The 21,671-nt window shown below is 41.6% G+C and overlaps 1 protein-coding gene across 1 annotated transcript in view; it reads right to left on the reverse strand.

Moving 5' to 3' along the window:
- The window catches only part of LOC124776401 (pickpocket protein 28-like), a 117,342-nt gene that overhangs the window by 44,764 nt on the left and 50,907 nt on the right, over positions 1 to 21,671 (reverse strand). The window contains exons 6-7 of the mRNA XM_047251382.1: positions 10,038 to 10,158; positions 898 to 1,084 (exon numbers count right to left, since the gene is read on the reverse strand). Of these exons, the coding sequence (XP_047107338.1) occupies positions 898 to 1,084; positions 10,038 to 10,158 (308 nt within the window). The remainder of the gene's footprint in view (positions 1 to 897; positions 1,085 to 10,037; positions 10,159 to 21,671) is intronic.

Raw genomic sequence — 21,671 nt, forward strand, 5'->3', positions numbered from 1 at the left:
AAATGGCTCTGAGCACTATGGGACTTAACATCTTAGGTCATCAGTCCCCTAGAACTTAGAACTACTTAAACCTAACTAACCTAAGGACTTCACACAACACCCAGCCATCACGAGGCAGAGAAAATCCCTGACCCCGCCGGGAATCGAACCCGGGAACCCGGGCGTGGGAAGCGAGAACGCTACCACACGACCACGAGATGCGGGCATGTGACGTGTGGTGGCACCCTCTACGATCTCCATATAAGCGGCGGCCCCAGCTCCTAGCAGCCAGTCGTCGCCCACCTCGGAAGATGTTCTCCGTAGTTGAGAACGAAACGTCAGACAGAAGAATTTCTACAGATCGACCACGGCAACTTAGCCCGGAAGTGTTTATTGATAAAGACGCCGGCCGTGAAAGCCTACATGGGATGCATGTGCAAGCATCTGTCAGTGATTTGATTTGATGTAGTTTTTATTTGGAGCTGTTAAATTGCGTTCTCTACAGAGATTGTACTGCAATGTAGGTCAAGTGAAAGAATACAATATTACATGGAGAAAGAGAGAAGAAAACCAACAATACTATGAGGAGACAGTTTCGTTAGCATATATAACGTGAATAGTTAATATGGGAATGATGTTTTAGTTTCTTTAAACACTCTTTGCTCCATCCCATTTCACGTCCTCTGCCCCCCCCCCCCCCGCCCCCTCCCTATTTTTTTTTTTTTAACACAGGCCAAAGACTGGCAAAACTCGCCATTATCTGGCAAAGAAGTTAATGCTTGTGCGAGCATGCTGGAACTGTGTTGAGGTGCGAGGAATTTGAGCATGCTTGCTCAAGCATACTTGCACAAGCATCCTTGTCAGGCTTGCAGTGACGTGTGCGGCCGCTTTAAGGTGTCTACGGGCCAAGCCCAGTACCTGGAGGAACGCCTCCGACGCGGGCTTCACGATGTGTCCCCTGGCGATGACGTCGGGGAACTCGACCGGCGAGTGCACCAGCACCTGGAAGCCATAGAAGGAGAAGGTGGCCGCCTGGTAGTCCTCCAGCTGGGGGTCCAGTAGCACCGTCACACCCGACAGCAGGCCGGCAGCGTTCGTGCGCACGCTGGTCGGGCCCAAGGACCTGAGCAGTACGTTACAGAAATTGCTGGACCAACCAAGGGCACCAATTTTTTGATCAATAAAGGTTACATTTATTCATATTGTGTAATTGCACTTGTGTATAGCATCTGCAAGCTATGAGGACGAGTAAAAAATTACTATACTTTCTTCATATCACACACTTAACCCTAATAGTGTACATCTCTAAAATTGTTACACGACCTGTACACCAGGTCACTGTGAACCTCAATTACATGCTTTAGAAATTGGCTGAATATTGAACATTTTCTAATGAAACTGGATTCTCATATACTAAACGCATTTTATTTCACCTTTGTCACATTTTTTTTCAATCAACATTAGCATGCATGCATCTAAAATTCGAGACAAAGAAAACATCGGCATGTAAGTTTTCAGTGATTGAACTTGAAAGTCATTTGGATACAAATGTAATGAAATGTACATATTATACAAATATTTCGATATCTTCTCAATTATCTACAAATCCATTCATTCATTAGTTCCAGACTCCTAGAGTATGGACTACAATGTTACCGGCAGCTGGCCAGAATCTTCTGTTAGGGAGAGTTGTGTTGCAACAATGACCATTCTTTTCGTGGACGGCTGTATTTTCTTCATCGCTGTCGGCAGACTGATTAGTTTTGGCCTTGTCCATAACTGCTGCTGGAAAGGAAAGTCACTTAACGTCAATTTTATGATTGAACTATTCTAACAGTACTTCCATTAGTAAAAAGTCATTTCTTCGTGCCGTTTTCACATTAATGTATTTCACACTCAACGAAAAAGTAGTTACAGAATATGTCCTCCGGGGTCACAGTGACCATTTAAAAAATATTTCCGTCAAATTAATTAGACAATAGTGCCTCACATATCGAAACATCAGTCTTCTGCTAGGTCTCACTCAATATTAGATTCACTTTGCTGGTAACTGGTTGTGTATGTGAGGTGGCCCACGCGTAGTAATAAATAAAAATCTCTAGGGCCAGATTAGCGCCGGCGTACACTTGTGGAGTTAAAATTCTTGGACTACCGTCTGCGCATACGCTCTTACAGCTGGTACCACTGTGGACATGTACCCACCATTCAACCCCTACCAATTCAGCTGCGTCCCGTCAGTGACAGCGTCAATATGTCTGCTCCGCCAGCAGTTTGCGCCAAGGAGGATCAACGACCGGTGATTCCATTTCTATGGCCGGAAAGATTCATTGTAGACTTTCAGCACAATACGGGTTCAGTGTAGTTCCATGTGAAAATGTTTATCTGTGGATCGAGATGTTGAAAGTGGCCAGACGGTGTGACACACGAAAAGGGAGTGGAGCACACGCCAACGTTCATCAAAGTCGAAAAGTTTCAGCAACTGAAGAAATGGTTTAAGCAGAAGAGCGAGATACCATCGCTTTTGTAGCGTCTTGGTTGGACGTCAGTCATAGTTCAGCCTATCAGCTCATCCACGTTGAACTTGACTTTGATATAGTTTCTGCGCTATAGGTACTGACACAGCTTATTGAAGAACTCAGACTCGTTGATATCTGCTACTAAGGGCCCACCTGCTTAGCTGGGTTGTAACGAGCTCGCCTCTGATGCAAGCGGGCCCGGGTTCGATTCCCCGGCCGGCTGGTATGGCCAAGCGGTTCTAGGCGCTTCAGTCTGGAGCCGCGCGACCGCTACGGTCGCAGGTTCGAATCCTGCCTCGAGCATGGATGTGTGTGATGTCCTTGGGTTAGTTAGGTTTAAGTAGTTCTAAGTTCTAGGGGACTGATGACCTCAGATGTTAAGTCCCATTGTGCTCAGAGCCATTCGATTCCAGGCCGGGTTGGAGATTTTCTCCGCTCGGGGACTGGGTGTTGTGCTGTTCTCATCATCATGTCATCCTCATGAAGTCGGCCAATGTCGGGCTGACTGCAATAAGACTTGCACTTGGCGGCCGACCTTCCCCGGATAGGGCCTCCTGCCCAACGATGCCAAACGCTCACTTCATTTCTTTATCTGCTGCCAAGGCTTGCTCTATTGTTTCAACAGGGAAGGCGACTAATTTTTAACGCGGGTAGTCCCCAGCGATGAAACGTCTTTTCATCACTATGAGCAAGAATATGAAGTAGAGACACAAGAAGCCATCGGCAGGAAACTTTATGCCAACAATTTTTTGGGACGCAAATGAGATCATTCTGGAAGAGAGCATGGCAAAGAGAGTTACAGTGAATTATAGGAAAAAAGCTAAATGCAGCAATTCGCGCCAAACGTGGAAGTCAGTTGTAAAAATAAATAAATAAAAAGTGTTGCTGTTGATTGACAATGTACGACCGCACTCGGCTCATCACACCGTTGAAAGCATAAAGAAATTGGGTTTTGAGCTGCCGGAACACCTTATCTGCAGCTCAGAGCTCGCTGGCTCCAACTTTCACTTGTCTGAGTGGTTCAAGGGTAATTTACGAGGTCGACGTTTCTCCCCAGATGTGCGGTAATAAGAAAGGCTGCGGATCGCTGGATCAAGGGAATTGAAAAGAAAGGAGAATACCTTGAAGAATAACGTACATGTAGGATCACCATTTTTTCTAAATACACTGCAGGACGAAAAGTGTAGATCATTTCTGAATCTCTCTCGTAATAATAAACAAACGGATTAAGTGTGCCAGCTATCGGGAAGTAAGCAGATTACGTCACAAACATTTATTTCCAGAAAATGTATTTTGATCACGGCTGTTAACTTTGGTTGTCCTTTACAAATCATTGTTGACAATAACTGATATTTTTCCTTCAATATGATTAAAATGGTAAAACATTAATACGCCTAACACATTGACGAAAACCTCTTAGCATCGTTAACATGTTTTCTTAGTACCGACTAGTTCCCAGAGACAACTGGAACTTCGGCGGGCTGACTATAACGGAAGAGCATTTGTGAGTCTCATTATCAGGTGGTTTATACAAAACGTTGGCAATGGGAACTTTCTGGAGCTGTGCGCTCATGATAAAGGGTAAGGCACATTGACAGGCAGCATACAATAAGGATGCAGGCAGCGATGGCGGTGACATGTTTGCTGGCTGCCAAAGCTGTGGCAGATCTCCAGCGTTAGACGCAGTGACTTAAGGAAGCAAAGACGTTAGCGGCTTCCGATCTGTCTCCTCAAGGCTAGCATCCAAGTCTCTACCGTGAAGCGTCTACACTGGACTCTCGCAGTGATGTGCAACACTAGGTAGCTCCCTCTCCCAGCACTATGAAATAATTCTATGGGTGTGTCCATCCATCCCATCAGCCAGGAATGCTTCTTCTTCTTGTCAAAAGAATTATTTTACAACTACCTTCACAATTGCTGCGTACCGCTTTTATTTACCATGGTTAAAGAAGTACATATACGCTCGCCAAAAATGTTTTTATCGTAGGGTGGTCTTTTCTTACCGGTCTCGTAAACTGACACCGCCGGAAGAGAGGTGTGATGACGACATGTCCCTCCATATCTGCATCTATTGGCGCCGATGACACGGCGGCCTGTCGGTACCGTTGGGCCTTCCACGGTCTGTACGGAAGGAGTTTAGTTTTTTTAGTTTGGTCTTTTCTTGTGGAAGGATACTTGCAAGTACCTGGACGGAAGGAAGGAAGAAATTTTGTGGCTTCAGGGTCCCGTCGACAGCGAAGTCAAGAGAGACGGAGAACATCGGTTAGTTTCAAGAGTAGGGAAAGTTTATGAGAGTCACGGAGAACCTCAGTGTGGATGGCCGGCGTGGATATGAACCGTCGTCCAAGCGAATGCGAGTCCAGTGCAGTGTAGGAACCAGTACGCCACCTCGCTCGGTACATATATACTTACACCTGTGGACGTGTCCTTTTGTCACGTCTATCTTTGAATAGGTCCTTCATAAGAGTCTACTTTCACTCCACCTAACGTTTTGGTCCATAGCCGGCCAGTCCCTGGCCAGATACAAACTAGAAGTGTAGGGGAGTCAGTGTTGCATCTGTTTAGGCCTCTGGCTTCATACTTCAGACAGGTTCTTACAGATCGGGTGCTAAGCAGCTGTATCTTCTGTGTCTGTGCTGCAGACAACTCTCCACTGGACCACGGCGTCTCATCTGGCGAAAACAAGACTTCAAGTCTCTAAAAGAAGTTCCCAGTGATCAGTTTCCTCTTTTTTTTTGTTAAAGAAAACTAATTTTACCGGCAGAAGGTAAATGAAATGGCTAAACTGAGAACTGCTTTTTGCTATTCTTGCTCTGGAGTGTGATATGGATTCTGGGAAACAAAGGAGGAGTCCTTGATATTTTTCAATCATAATTTTGTCTCCTGTGTTAAAAATCTCTTCCGTTGTCTTACGGTCATTGCTTAGCTGGAGAAATAAGCCATAACTGTGGTCTTCTGCAGATTTCTTGAACATTTTATCAGTTCGAAAACAATAAATTTCCTTGAAACGAAAAGCTTCTCTCTACAGCTTTAAAGAGTATCACTCGTACGAAATTCAGCTTGCTCTTTGTTTTTTACATCAGATCCTGCGAACCGTGGATGAAGATTCCATGTTCCTAGATTTACGGTAAGCGTCTGACACGGCGCCTCAATGTGGACCGTTAACGAAGCTACGAGCGTACGGAATAGGTTTCCAGATATGCGAGTAGCTCGAAGATGTTGTCCTCGACAGGGTGTGTTGATTAGAGTCAAGGCTATTATCAGGAGCACCCCAGGGAAGTGTTATAAGTTCGCTACTGTTGTCCACATACAAAAATGATCTGACGGACAAGGTAAGCAAGAATTTGCGGCTGTTTGTTGATGATGCTGCGGTGTATGTAAAGGTGTCGTCGATGATGAGTGACTAGGAGGATACAAGAGGACTTATTGTTAATAAAATTTCTAGTTAATGTAATGAATGGCAGCTATCTCTAAGTGTAGACGGATGAAAATTAGTGCAGATGAGAAGGAAAAACAATCCCTTAATGTTCGAGTACATCACTATTGAAAGGGTGCTTGACAGAGTCACGTCGACTAAAAATTTAAGCGTAACCCTGTAAAGCAATATGAATTCCAACGAGTATGTAAGGGTTGCAGTTGGACAGGAGAATAGTCGACCTTATTTTATTGGGAGAATTGAGTGTATTGGGAGAATTTTAAAGAAGTGTGGTTCATCTGTAAAGGAGACCGCCTACAGAACACCAGTGCGACCCATTCTTGAGTACTGCTGGAGTGTTTGTTATCGCCACCAGGTCAGAGTAAAGGGAGATATCGAAGCAATTCAAAGGCAGGCTGCTAGATTTGTTACCAATAGGTTTGATCAATACGCAACCGTTGCACAGGTGCTTCGCGAATCCCTGGAGGGAAGACGGCGTTCCTTTCGAGGAACAATATTGAGAAATCCAGCAACAATAAAGGTAAACAAATGGAATATATTTTTATAAAAATCAAATCCCTGAAGAGAAAAGCCTAATATATATCTTCTACAAACCTTCTGAACTAGGTGGATGCGCCTGCTTGGAGACTGCTGTTAGAAGTCTCTAATCGGCATAAGGGCCCATAATTATGGCTGGTGACATTAGCAAAAAAATTTCTATACAATATTCCTTTCAGTGTTCAATTTAAGCGGATGCTTTCTTGTTCAAACGTATCGCTACTTCAGCTTGTTCCTACCCATAATATGGACAATAGCCACACTATCATACATATATTTGCAACGAAATACCCCAAAACAGCAGTTCGTATCTCGCAAATATCTGCAATTAGCATGTCTGTCCACGACATAATTCTCATGATTTACTTGCTAGAATGTCCCAGAAAGAAATTACAGTTGACTACACACCGAGACTTCAAACTTATTAAGTTATCCGAACTTGAAACTGAGGCGCAAAAAACAATTTGGGAACGTCTTCTATTCCTTTCTCAGACATAAACGAAAAACTTCAAGGATTTACTAACAAACTTACTCAACTATATGACGAGTATGCCCGCCCGAAGACCAGAAAACTAAGAGGGAAACCTACGCCTTGGCTGACTGAAGAACTGAAACTGTTCATTCGTGTTGATAAACTTGCTGTTAATTGTGTAAGTGAACATATACTTATCCATGCAGTGTTGCAAACGATTTGTGTCTTTGTGTAGTCAGTAGGTACGAGTCTGGTTACAAAACTGTGCCGTCAGTTCAGCCACTCTTTTCATCAGCGTATTTGATTCAAAGATTTTCTTTGTGTCGTATATGGAATTGAGTTCACGTGATGCTGTTACATTCGACTTCTGTTTCACGGGTCTTTGTGATGACCGGGGACCACTTGCTATTATGTTCATTCGGTTTTGAACCAATTATATGATTTAAATTCAGATAATATTCCTCACTTCAAATTCCTGATAAAATGTAAATGTAGTGTGACTAGGGCCTCCCGTCGAGTAGACCATTTCGCCGGGTGCAAGTCTTTCGATCTGACGCCACTTCGGTGACTTGCGCGTCGATGGGGATGAAATAATGATGATTTGGACATTACATCACCCAGTCCCTGAGCGGAGAAGATCTCCGACCCAGCCCGGAATCGAACCCGGGCCCTTAGGATTGACATTCTGTCGCGCTAACCACTCAACTATCGGGGGTGGACAAATTCATGATGAATTACTAGGTTTTTAAGTACACATTTTCATAATCTTTGTCGACCTCTATTTCATTATTAAGGGCTACGAGATGCTGTTGTTTGCACTTAACGACTTTGATTGAATACTTAATTTCACAAGTAGCATCCCCTACGTTTCACAATTCGCAACTACTTTTCGATGCATGCATTTTCAGCTAAAAAAGTAGGTCTTTACAACACATGCTTGTCGGAGAAAGGCTGTGCATGATCCTGCAAAAGAATATTTGTTCATATATTACAAACTACCTCGAATAGAGTATTACCTCGCTGTGTCTAAAAACGAACATTCAGATCTTTCAAACAGCTATATTATTCAACTGGCTTTAAATCGTATTACGAGAAGATATTCAGTGCGTCGAATTGAACTATAATGATTACTGTAAGAGGCCTACAGCCCTATTCTAGAGAGATAAACTACAAGTTGCTCACTGCTATACTCTTAGTATTGCTAGAATCTGGTGAGTGATATTCATGATCAATGAACTTCAATTACTAAAGCTGTGCCTGATATTTTCCATTGTGCATTTTAGCGTTAGCGTGTGTTGCTAAATTTTTTCTCCTACCGAAGTTAGACAGCATTTGTCAATGAGTTGCTTGCGTCATTACTGGGTCTGTTACAAGTCATAGTTTCTTCCCATCAGAGTAAGTAGTTCTGCTGCATAATATGCAGCCATTGCTGAAAAGAGTATACACATTACAATCTGTCACTGTCACTCCATTCAAAGTTACTTGCTGTGACCTTCCTACCAAGAAATCCTCAATCTCGCACAAATTATTTTTCAGGGACTTCTGGTACGATTCCATCATTGAAACGTTGGGAAATGATTGTCCATGAGTTCCAATAATAAACAAAAGACAGACAAAAAGCTGACATTTTCGGTCAATTATATGAAAGTCTCTCCTCAAACACACTGACCGCTTCAGTCCTCATCCAGCCAATTGGATTTAGCTTTTCCGTGTTTTGCCTGAATTACTTCAGGCAAATGCTGGGATGTTTCCTACTGTAAAGCGACGGCCGAGCATTTGTACCATCCCTGTAAAAAAGAAACCTCTGTAAGTATTAAATGTCTGTATGTATGGATTACGATACTTTGTTGTTCTTACATTGTAATATCGTGACACGGCAAACATACCTGTCACAGTGATCCACGGATGAATAAACTACTGCTACTGTACGAACAGCAAGTAACCCTCCAGGTTAGCCGAGAGCTCTAATGCGCTGCTGTCCTGTACCCGGGTAGGCCGCGCCGGTCCTGGATGGAACCTGCCCAGAGCATTACCGACGAGGGCCGGAGTACCGGCTAGCCTGGATGTGATTTTTAGGAGGTTTTCCACATCTCTCTAGGTGATTACTGGGCTGGTCCTCACGTTCCGCCTCAGCTACTCGCCTCCCAGACACTTGAAAACGTTCGCGCTCTTTCATGGCTTACACTGGACGCGGACAGCTGGGGTACACTAATCCTGTCCTGGGAGGTAAGGGGTGTCGACAGGAAGGGCATCCGGCCACCCTCTGACACTAACAGCGCCAAGCCCATAGTAATACGGCCGAACCTGCGTTGAAGTGGGATAAAGGCAAAAAAAAAAAAAAAAAATGATGAAATAATGACGGTACGAACAGAAAGTGAGGTGGTGTAAAACTGGACTCGCATTCAGCGTGAATATGGGTGGCCACCAGTAATTAGACGAATACTGGTAAATTTCCTTAAAGCAATGATACGTCGATACCTTTTCGTATCGTTGTCCAGTCCTAGTTTGTTATCATCCATAGGGACCATAAGCTATCTTTCGCCAAAGGCTATGAAGTGATACTATACATGCTAGGATATTTTAAATGTGCACACTTTCTGAAATACGCTTAATATAGATTTCAGAGATTCTGGTACTTCATAAGTACCCTTACATATAAAAGCTAAAATGTTTCTCAAAATCTGCAGTTCATCCGTTCTGCAATCAGGATCTATCTCAGTGATATTACAGCTTTTACTCGGATGACTGTTTTCTGTTGAAGGTGATGTACACGTCTCCTAGGAGTATTTCAGGGGAATATTTTATGAATAAGAAATATAAAAAAACGTAGGTATAGTCAGAAAATGTTCCATATAATCGGAAACGCATGAAGCCAACATTTTTTCTTAATTCAGTAAGGGATCATTTAAAGACTACCATTCAAAATTATCCATCTCTAGCTTCTTTCTTCGAATTTTTAGAATATGTCAGAGCGTACTGACAAAAGCGATAAGTCACCAGGCTTTTGAATGTTTTACCTCCAGGCTACAATTTGAACTAATCGAGATGTCAAACATTTATTTCAGAAGTCCATGATCAAGCTTTTGGAGAAACTAACCTCTCGTAGTTGAAAGAGCAGCAGTATCCGGCGTCAGTTTTCCGGCGTCTGAACAGCTCCTTGCATTTGCAGGACTTCCCCCTCCAGCGACATTGGAGGGCCATTTCTTCACATGGTTGAGCTAGCTGGAACGTAGGTACAGGAAATGATACCTAACTCTGCAACGTACATTTCTAATTTAAATAAATAAGACATTTTTTCGAAGTAGAAAAAAATGTAGCGTGGACATACTGATGATGTACAGACAATGCTCAAGACATTAATATTTCGTACGTATTTTCATAATACGTGCAAAACATGTTTCTTCGTTTTCTTAACTATCTGTTATATATATCGAGAACAGATACCAGAGAGAAATGAAGCAATAAAATCGCTCATGACGTATCCACTAAGGAAAAAAATCGGAACACCAAAAATAATTAGAGTAAATAAATTTCATGAGTACATTTGTCTAGGCAACATATTTTTGCGATTAACATTGAAATATCACATGTTAAGGTATGCTCGAGATATGACATTGCAACGTTGAATGTGAGCACGCAGAAGTGCATGCATTGTGCTATACAGGTGCCGCATGTCAGTTCGTAGGATGAAGTTCCATACCTGTTGCTCTTGGTCGGTCGGTACAGGGACGGTTAATGTTGCTTGTGGATGACGCTGGAGTTGTTGTCCGATGGTATTCTGATACTCTGTAGAATATGTTGAGTTACTAAGGCGGTATGTGGGCGAGCGTTGTCCCGTTTAAAAACATCCCCTGGAACGCTGTTCTTGAATGGCAGCACGACAGGTCGAATCACCATACTGACGTCCAGTTATGCAGTGAAGGTGTGTGGGATCAATATAAGAGTGCTCTTGCAGTCACACGAAATCTCAGCCCAGACCGTGAATCCAGGTGTAGGTTATAACAATACTTCCACTAACAGTTAATAAGTTAAAAAATTATCACGTCGCTCACTCAAAGTATGACCTTTTTATTGCGCAACTAAAAGGTGTTTAATGTGGCAGGTATTGCTACATCAATTGATTACAGTCAATGAAGAAAATTAACAATAATAACACTTATCTTGCATTTGCAATCCAACGACGATCTCGCTCTGGCTTTGGCTCGTAATTAAAATTGTTTTCTAGGTAGCATGACTATCGCTGTTGGTGCGAAAGGCACTCGGATATTAATTACACCGACTTGAAGAACTTACGAAGACAATCTTTCAGGATTAATTTGATGATTTATGTGTTTCGTTGGAATGTGCTTCATACTTTTTTTTAAACAATGGTCACTTGAAAATTGTTCTTCACACTCACTTTTCACAGAAATTCACATTTTTTAAACTATTTATATTTTCGCATGTTCAAAACATTACTTCAGCATACACTTTCGCAGCCGTTACTGCTCTTAATAAAACTCACATTTTTCATTGTCCACAACTCTGACTCATTTCCAACACAAAGCCAAGAATGTTCATATTCAACACAAAAACTTGACTACTCTGTACGCTTCCGCTCCAGAAGTCACAAGCCAGCCTCAAAGATAACAATAAGTACGAAGATACTCACACTAGATATTATATCGATTTCAACATCTCAAAATATCGACGTACCTACATATAAAAATGAAACCAAATTTGAATAGAGTGAAAAATATGAGACATTACGTAGAGAAATATTCATTAATCTACGGTATCGAAAAATTGGGTTGGCGGGTGGTAATGGTTTCGCAAATAAAGAACCATTACAAGGTCCATTGTGCCTAACACACAGACAGGTTTTTGCAGGCCCTAAACTGGTCTCCTTCTAATCAATCCACAACAATCATGGCACCCAGGCAGAACCAACTTTCATCAGGAAGCACAACAGACCTCCACCCAGCCCTCCAATGACCCATCGCTTGATACTGCTCAGGTCAAAAACGGCGGTGGTTTGGGGTCAGTGGAATGCACGCTACAGAGCGTCTGGCGAGCTGTCTTTGAAGTAACTGATTTGTAATAGTTGGTTGTATCACTGTGGTGCCAACTGCTGTTCAGATTGCTGCTGCAGACGCAGTACGATGCACCAGAGCCATACGCCGAACACGATGGCCTTCCCTCTTCGTAGTTCCACGTGGCCGTCCAGAGTCCGGTCTTCTTACGACGGTACTTTCTCGTGACCACCACTGCCAGCAGTCATGTGCAACGGCTACATTCCTGCCAAGTCTTTCTGCAATATCGCGGAAGGAACGTTTAGATTCTCGTAGCCCTATTACACGATATCGTTCAAAATCAATGACGCGTCAGTAGTGGCGTCTTCGTCGCCTTAGAAGCATGCTTGACTAACAATAACTCACTACGTCCAGTCTCAAAAGTAACCAACTACCACGGCCGTAACATAGTGTATTTCAAGCAAACCTGATTTGTATCCTCATAGTGGCACTACTAGTGCCGCTCTTAACCGACTAGCACGAAATCTGAACAGACATCATCTTTAAGCTGCAGAAAGAAGCCAACCAACTTAAGTTTATGTCTCACAATTCCTTTTTAGTGTTGCGATTTTTTTCCGTGCGTGTGTATCTAGGAATATTGATGACTTACCGCTCACAGATCTGGACTACTTACGCTAAGCTCAAAACACAAACTACGAAAGTTGTATTGTGAACTATATACACAAGTTGTATGATTTCTTCATGTTCAGAAACCAGTGTCTGAAACTACTCATTCTAGCGCTTTTCCAGAATATCTCTGATCGAAAGGAAGTTATCAGGAGGCCTGAGAATAATGATAACGTGCCTCCAAACGTAAAGTAGTATGTCAAAAGATTAAACATTGCGTTAAGGCTGAAAAAAATAGGAAGGAGGTGAAATGCCTTAAGATTAAATATTGCGTTAAGGCTGAAATATATGAGGAGGGAGATGAAATGCCTTCAGCTCAAATGATTTCAGAATTATAACAGCATCACGAGCCAATGGCGCAACAGGTGTGATCATGAGTGTTTTTCGTTCGTCTTCCTGTCACTTTGCAGTGTGCATATAGTGAACTGAGGCATTTCTAGTTGACCTGCTGTTTTAATACGCCATGTCTGCAAGGTGGTGGGTAGTAAAGCGCATTTAAACAGTTCTCATAAATGGAAAGTTAAAGGCTACTAAACTTCTGATATCTGTAATCGCTTAAACATTTCCTCTTCCGTTACTGTAATATGAAACATCTTCCATATAAGTTTATTGAGCACCTCCTTATTCTCTTCATGTGCAGCCAGAACTTAAATATATGCCTTGATATGTATTGTGCTTCGCATCGGAATGTACTATTGTTTGGCACTGAGGAGACGAGCGGTTCTAGGCGTTACAGTCTGGAACCGCGCGACCGCTACGGTCGCAGGTTCGAATCCTGCCTCGGGCATGGATATGTGTGATGTCCTTAGGTTAGTTGGGTTTAAGTAGTTCTAAGTTCTAGGGCTAACATTTTGAGTGAGTTACACACACTGAAGAATTTTTATTCCTTTTTGGATGTTGGGTTTTCTCCCTGTGGACCTTCTGTATTTTGTAAACCGCTGAAGTCCAGTTTCGATGCAGAAAAATATATTTTAAGGGTTGACATGATTCTTATATCTCTCGTTCGCTGAATTTTAACACCATGCAGTTCATATCTTACTTCTCTAAATGGAAATGTGGAAGTATTATGTGTAAGATAGTGACGTTGCGGGAGCTCCATCGGCTTTCACAAATTTTCTTTCCAAATATGTGAAACTGTTCCTTGGAACTGTTAAAGCATCCTCGTGCTGAATCTAGATCCTAATCTGATCACTGTTATTAAACATTGCTGAAGCGAAAGACTTGCGCAAGAAATATTTCTGTTGTGCAATACAGTACATTTACCACAGTTTACTACGGCAATTATATTGAACAACATCACTGTGTGGTTTCAAGCGTAGAGATTTAAAGAAACTGTAGTTCTTTCACTTTACCACGTTGTGTTTCCTCTGTGAAGAGAAACACTGATGGTTTCATGAATCTGTTTTATACTGTATCCTCATGCTACTTCTAGTGTAAATATATCATGATTTCTTAACTGTGAAAGTCGACGAGATGTCATTCTTGATCTATAATATTCAACTCGAGATTGTCCTAAATCTGAACTGTCACCGGAAGGCATATGGCGTATTATGGTGTCTCAGAAATTTTATTGCCCAGCCACCTAAAAGGAAGAATTGTGCGAAACGATTTGCTATTGATCTATCAATTCGTTTAAATATTTCAGGCGCTCAGACGTAAAAAACAGCAATGGCGGAGCGTTACGAGTTGTTTTGAATGCAGTGCTTTCTCTCCATAATTTCCAGATTGTGTCTGCCTAGTACTGTTGTTGCTTGCTTGTTAGCGTTTTCATTCTTTTAGTGTCTCCTGTAATTTAAAACCCACGTCAAGAGAAAATCGGTGTTGCATTTACAAGCTAATGTTAACTTCTTCTTGTCTTCTAATCATTACGTATTGTTTTGGATGCACTACAGTGCCTTACGTAATTTCCTGATAGCGTCAGTTTAAGGGTGGTACTAGAAAATGTCGTGCTTTTACAGTTTTCATTCGCTTCGTGTCTTGTTCTACCTACGTTCAACAAACTTCTATCATGTTACTCCACGTCTGCCTGACGCCTAGAAGCTAGTTGCACAACCCGTCGAAAGATAAGATTTTACTGATTGTAGCTTTGTTACAGTTTAAGTGTGTTGTAACGCTTTTCAGTTTACTATAAAAGTAGTGTCAAGTGTGACAAACGTGGATGTTGCCGTAGATTAATTAATACAGGGTGTTACAAAAAGGTACGGCCAAACTTTCAGGAAACATTCCTCACACACCAAAAAAGAAAAGATGTTATGTGGACAGGTGTCCGGAAACGCTTAATTTCCATGTTAGACCTCATTTTAGTTTCGTCAGTATGTTCTTCCACCTACGCTCAATGGAGCACGTTATCATGATTTCATACGGGATACTCTACCTGTGCTGCTAGAACATGTGCCTTTACAAGTACGACACAACATGTGGTTCATGCACGATGGAGCTCCTGCACATTTCAGTCAAAGTGATCGTACGCTTCTCAACAACAGATTCGGTGACCGATGGATTGGTAGAGGCGGACCAATTCCATGGCCTCCACGCTCTCCTGACCTCAACCCTCTTGACTTTCATTTATGGGGGCATTTGAAAGCTCTTGTCTACGCAGCCCCGGTACCAAATGTAGAGACTCTTTGTGCTCGTATTGTGGACGGCTGTGATACAATACGCCATTCTCCAGGGCTGCATCAGCACACCAGGGATTCCATGCGACGAAGGGTGGATGCATGTATCCTCGCTAACGGAGGACATTTTGAACATTTCCTGTAACAAAGTGTTTGAAGTCACGCTGGTACGTTCTGTTGCTGTGTGTTTCCATTCCATGATTAATGTGATTTGAAGAGAAGTAATAAAATGAGCTCTAACATGGAAAGTAAGCGTTTCCGGACACATGTCCACATAACATATTTTCTTTCTTTGTGTGTGAGGAATGTTTCCTGAAAGTTTGGCCGTACCTTTTTGTAACACCCTGTATAGGAGAAACGTGTCTGTTCATTGCGTTGGTGTTTCAGTGGGGAGAACGCAGAGGGGAAAGTTAAAAAAAAGTGACAGATGGGGATCTTCCATGAAGTTGTATATTATGTAACCGAGACAAGAAAGGGAAGGGAAGGGAAGGGAAGGGAAGAAAGATTTGCATCCTCGATACAGAATTAGAAATAATAAGTATAAGAGCATTACTTCATTTCTCCGGTTTTATGAGTCATACAGGTCAATTGCGTACAATGCTATTTTGTGTTTAATCTTGGATGGACTGTATTTTCTTTACACATCGTGCTCGAAAACCATCTTGTACAATTCTGTTTCGTGTTCAATCGTGAATTCACTATATTCTTTAGACATCGTGCACTAAAATCCCCTTATATGGAGTCGAAGATCGCTTTCTTCTTGAAAATCATACCAAGAGATTTCCACAATGAATGTACGCACCAACAGCTGTGGAAGGTCGCTGTAATTTGGTTGGTTTGCCAACAACATTCAAAATTAAAATACTTTTAATTCCATCCAAAGGCGATTTTACGCGAAAAACGAATATATAGGCAATATTTTTAATCCAAGTGTTAACACAAAATAAAATATTTCTCTTTGTATATAGTTTTGTCCTGGGTGAACAGTAGAAGCGAAGATATGAAATGACAAGGAAGCGGTGCATTGGATATGTTGATACTCGGAAGTAAAGAGGTAATAATCTTCTTTAGTTCGTCCGTCGAAAAGCCAACTTACATGGGAACTTGATGTGACATAATTCATTGCTCAAAGTGGCTTGGCTTTCAGAGATTCAGCTCAGAACATTGGAGATCGAAAACAAGGACAATTCTTATAAATATTAGAGCGCTTAAGTCACTGTAACCCATTTCTTGTAAAACACCTTAGCAAGGTCAGAACCCGACAGAAAGCTGGAAAGCAGTTACAAGTGCATTATCTGTCATGTGATACTCAGAATGAATTAATTTCCAGCTGTGCTCATCATGTCAGGAGCACCATCTTGAATTAGAGAGAAAACGAGAAATATCATTTAATTATTGTTGATGAAACTGCTGATTCAAATCATATTGAGCAAACAATATTCAACCTGCGTTACATTTACTTCAAGAAGGCAACTGATGATTATGAATTAAATAAACGGTTTATGGAATTTGTAGATTGTAATAAAAAAAGAGAGTTGTTATTGCACATTTGAGTCTGTCAACACATGTAAAACACTCTGTTCCTATCAGTGAATGCTGCGAACAAGGTTATGATAACGGAAGTAATATTAGAGAGCTTTATGAAGGAAATCTTACACATTTTCTTCAGGGAAATCCTCTTGCATAGTTTTCTGTGTGCGCTTGTTATAGCTTTATGTGTTGTTCATGCGGCTGAGAATTTCACGAAGCAGATACTTTTTTGTAGTGATTCCACTTCTTTACAACTTGTTCAGTAGCGTTCCACAACGATGGTAAATTCTGAAACAGTGCATTGGAAGTTCTTTATATTCCACGTCTCATACCTGCTGGAGTTCTAGGGTTGACACTGCAGTACTCACTGCAGCTCACTTGGACAAGATTGTTATTGCTGTTGAGACTGTCAGTAAGTTAAGTTTGACAGCTGAAACACGTTCTGTGGTACGGGGTGCTTTGGGTTATGTGCGAGTAGTCAAGTGTTTAATGTTGACATCAATTTCGCCGTAGTTGTTGTACCAGTTAATTACAGATGTAAATTGCTACACGCTCGAAATACTCCATCGATGCTGAGGTAAGACACTATGAGAGCTTATTAAATGAATTAAAATATCTTCACGAAAATTGGAACATCATTCGCCGTGATCTACATTTTTTGCCACGGAAATTAATGTCGATCCTGACTTTCTGGAGATGCACACTAAGAAAAGAAAATCATTTCATTGTGAAAACAGGAATGGCGTGACAGGTGTGAAATCAGAATTTTGTTCGATGTAAACTTATTTTATGTCATTACTGGCAGTCTAGTGCCTAAGCTAAAAGGCCAATACGAAACACTTAAGATTTTAGATGTACCATTTGGGCCTTATGGGAAGATGACTGACGATCAGGTCGCTGAGCCGTGAAAGTGAATTATCACTGAATACCTTAATGATGTCAGAACAGATGTAGAAAACGAAACTAAATATTTCATAACAATCCATATTTCATCCTTTGAATACATTATTTTGGGAACATTGGAACTCTTGAATAAGATACACAAGCTTAAAATTTTAAGCTTGTTTCCGTGGCTATGGGCATATTTTACACTCTTTCCCGCTGGTTCCCTTCTTTTCTTGCTACAGCGGCGTAGGCAGCTTATATAAAACGATCCTACAGGTCGCTAAAGTTTTGAAGTTTATTTGTATACTTCGATACGTTTATATATCTTGACACGAATAAACAACAAATAACTACGCATGATATAAGGTTAACACAAAATGGTTTGCTTTAGGCTTTTACTCAATAGTTTGCTCAAAGATCACATTTCACTGACAACTCCCAGCTTAATGATTTATATCACAGAAGAGAAAAAATGTTAATAGAATCATTTTACTAAATTTCTAGTCTTTCCAATTTTATATAATCCCTGGCAGTCAGTTCAAGTTATTTTCAGGCATTTTAAGAAACCCTTTAGCCTTTCCTTTGTTACTGCAGTATGGCTTTGCGCATATTTTTATGGGCGTGAAATATACATTATACAGAGACACTGCGTTATAAAGTTTTATTAGCGAAAAAATGACTACTAAAAACATAATTTGGTGACCTCAGGATCCTTGCAATGACTCTAGAACTCTTTTCATGTGTTTATTGCGTCAATTACAACTACATTCACGCCTCAGACAGGCTATTGTGCCCTAGTTTGCTGCATCAGTATGACAACTTTGAACCTCTGGATCTTGTTAACGGATAATGATTCGATAAAAAGTATCGAAATTCCTCGAGAAAATCATCTTAAGAGCATATAGTAAAGTTTTCGACGACCTGCCGTGAATAGAAATTACGCAAATGGGCATTCCCTGAATTGGTATTTCTAGTACCCAAAAATCATGGTTTTTCGAGTGTTTTTTCATAAAGGATATAGATTTTCGAAAATGTTAAAAATGTGGTTTATAGATGAATGTATAAGAAATGTACAGTAAAAATTTAAGCCATTTTCTATGGTTAGTTATTTAGATTCTTGAGACCCACGTTGCAAAAGCGGCTAAAATCGATTTTCGCGGTGTTCTGCATAACTTCAGCCACTTGGAACATATCGAAAAAAGTTTTGGAGGTCCCTGGGAATATCATCTTGAGAACATACAGTAAAATTTTCGACGGTCTGTCATCAATAGAAATTATAGAATTTGCCATCCCCGGAATTCGTACTTATCCTACCCAAAGATTGTAATTTTTCGGGATTCTCTCAGGAATCGCCGATGAACAAATGGTACTTTTATAAGCCGCCTAAGGTCCACTCTAGGTCACACCTAATGCAAAAGAACCTAGTGATTGCCACGGTTTGCCTGGCCTGGAGAAAGCGCGTAGTGTTTAAATTTTGACCCTCTACTGTAGTATAGCTGTAGTATGTTCGTTCTTCCGTTAGATATACTAATGACCGCTATGTCAAGGGTTATCCAAAACAATTGACCCGTTATCTCTTTGATAAACAGAGGCTGAGATAACACCACTGAAAAGATGCGTTTTCGCGTGCGGCTTTTTGGAACATATTGGCACCATCCACTGTTGTGTTCCGGTTGCATTTGCAGAGATCAGCTTAATGTTCAGTGTAGTGACGTAACAAGACTGTTACGCCACACGGTAGTAGCCAAAAGAAAGGCACGCTAGACTAATGCTGTGGCCGACAGTGCACGAACGGCAATAAGCAGACGGGCGTGAAGTCTGGAACATGAGAACTTATGAATGAATAAGAAGAAAAGTATGTAGATGCTTTTTACTTAACTTTTATTGATTCCTTGGAATACATCTCTCTTGAATACTCGAAGCTATAGGCACTGATACAAATGGCTCCTAGTTAGTTCGTAGCCATTAACTTCTGTTGGCTATTCTGTCTCTCGGCTAATGAGAGAGAAAGGCTTCGTACAACTGGGCGATAGCTAGGTTCGCGTACAACTGGGCGGTAGCTAGATTCTCGTACAACTGGGCGGTAGCTAGATTCTCGTACAACTGGGTCGAGTCCACTCTCGTATCACGAGACCTGCCTTGGTGGTGGCGCTAGGTCTGCGATCACCGTGGCGACACGCGGGTCCGACATGTACTACATGGACCGCGGCCGATTTAAACTACCACCTAGCAAGTGTGGTGTCTGGCGGTGACACCACATTCAGTAAGGGATTATATTTATTCTACCTACTGTACCATGGAGAATTTTTGGTGTATCTCCAATATTCTCCGAATTGCGTTATGTTTAAATCATCCCAAACTGTCTTTAAAATAACAATGTTTGAGCATGGAGTCCAGTCATACATCTTGCCCTGGGCCCACTCCTGGCTCTCAGCGGGGTTAGTGCCACCGTTAGTATGCAAATCAAGTTTTCTTTAAGGCTTTAAAAACAAGCTGTAACGGTCGTGGGCGTTAGTTACCTATCAGACTGAAAGTGGTGAGTTGATGTTAATGAAGAATGCCTTTAAGGTGAAAAAGGCGATGTTACCAGCACCTCATTAAGTTTGAATTAGGTCGTGTAATAGGGTTACGAGAAGCTGGACGTTCCTTCTGCAATGTTTCAGAAATACTTACAGGAATGTAACCGGTGCACGTGGTTGCTGGCAGAGGGGATCACGGGAGTGTACGGTTGCAAGAAGATGGATACGTGGCTCTACCGACAGGGAAGACCATTGAATTCGGAGTATGGATCTGTTGCATCTCAACTGCATCTGCAATACCAGTTCCATCAGCAGTAGGAACCACGGTGACACAACGAACTGTAACAGTTACGTCAAGGACAGCTCCGAGACAGACGGCCTGTAGCGTGCATTCCACTGGCTCCAAACAACCTCCACTTGCTATTTCAGTGGTTTCAAGCCAGAGCTCATTGGAGAACAGGGTGGAATTCTGTTATGTTTTCTGATGAAAGCTGATCCTGCCTCGGTGCCAGAGATGACCGTGATTTGATAAGAAGGAGGCTAGTTGAGGGTCTGCTAACAACCTTTCTGTGTACTAGACACAACGGATCTATACCTGGAGTCATTGTCTGGAGTGCGATTTATTATGACTGAAAGAGCACTCTCCTGGTTATCCTAGGCACCCTGACTGCAAATTTGTACAATCTGCTAATACCACTCGTTGTGCTGCCATTCATGAAAAGCATTCCAGGGAGTGTTTTCCAACAGGATAACTCTCGCCCACATACCGCCGTTGTAATTCAACATGCTCTACGGTGTCGGCATGTTGCCTTGGGCTGCTCAACCACCAGATCTTTCCCCAATAGAGCACGTCTTGGATATCATGGGACGACAACTCAAGCATCTCCCACAGACAACATTAACCATCCCTGTATTGACCAACAAAGTGTAACAGACATGGAACTCCATCCCACAAACTGACGTATAGCACCTGCACAATACAATACACGCACATTTAAATGTTTGCAGTCAACATTGTGGCGGTTACACAGGTTATTAATGTATCAGAATTTCACATTTTCAATGACTTTTTCATGTCTACTTTAATCTGTGACCTTGCAACTTAATCACTTAAATATGTTACCTTGACAAATGTATTCGCAAATTTCATCACTATACATTAATTATTTTTTGTTGCTGCGACTTTTTCCATTAGTGTACTTAGGTGTTTAAGTTTAATTTCAGTAGTCAGTTTTCCAAATTGTGTGCAGCAAAATAGTAGTACACTTATTGATAAGGTTATTATAGACAGTGATCAGGCTGAAACAAATAATTCCTACTCAACTGCTAATGGCCTGTCTGATCATGATGGACAGTTAGTGGAAATATAAAGCATACCCCTTACAACCCTGAGGCAAGTTCATACAAAACAGTGAGACTTATTAATGAGAAGAGGATACAAGGTTTTAAGAGAAGGCTAAAATGGGTGGTCTGGGATGAGACATAGCTAGAAAGAGATTCTGCT

Source organism: Schistocerca piceifrons, chromosome 1, assembly GCF_021461385.2.
Source record: "Schistocerca piceifrons isolate TAMUIC-IGC-003096 chromosome 1, iqSchPice1.1, whole genome shotgun sequence".
Taxonomy (NCBI): Eukaryota; Metazoa; Arthropoda; class Insecta; order Orthoptera; family Acrididae; genus Schistocerca; species Schistocerca piceifrons.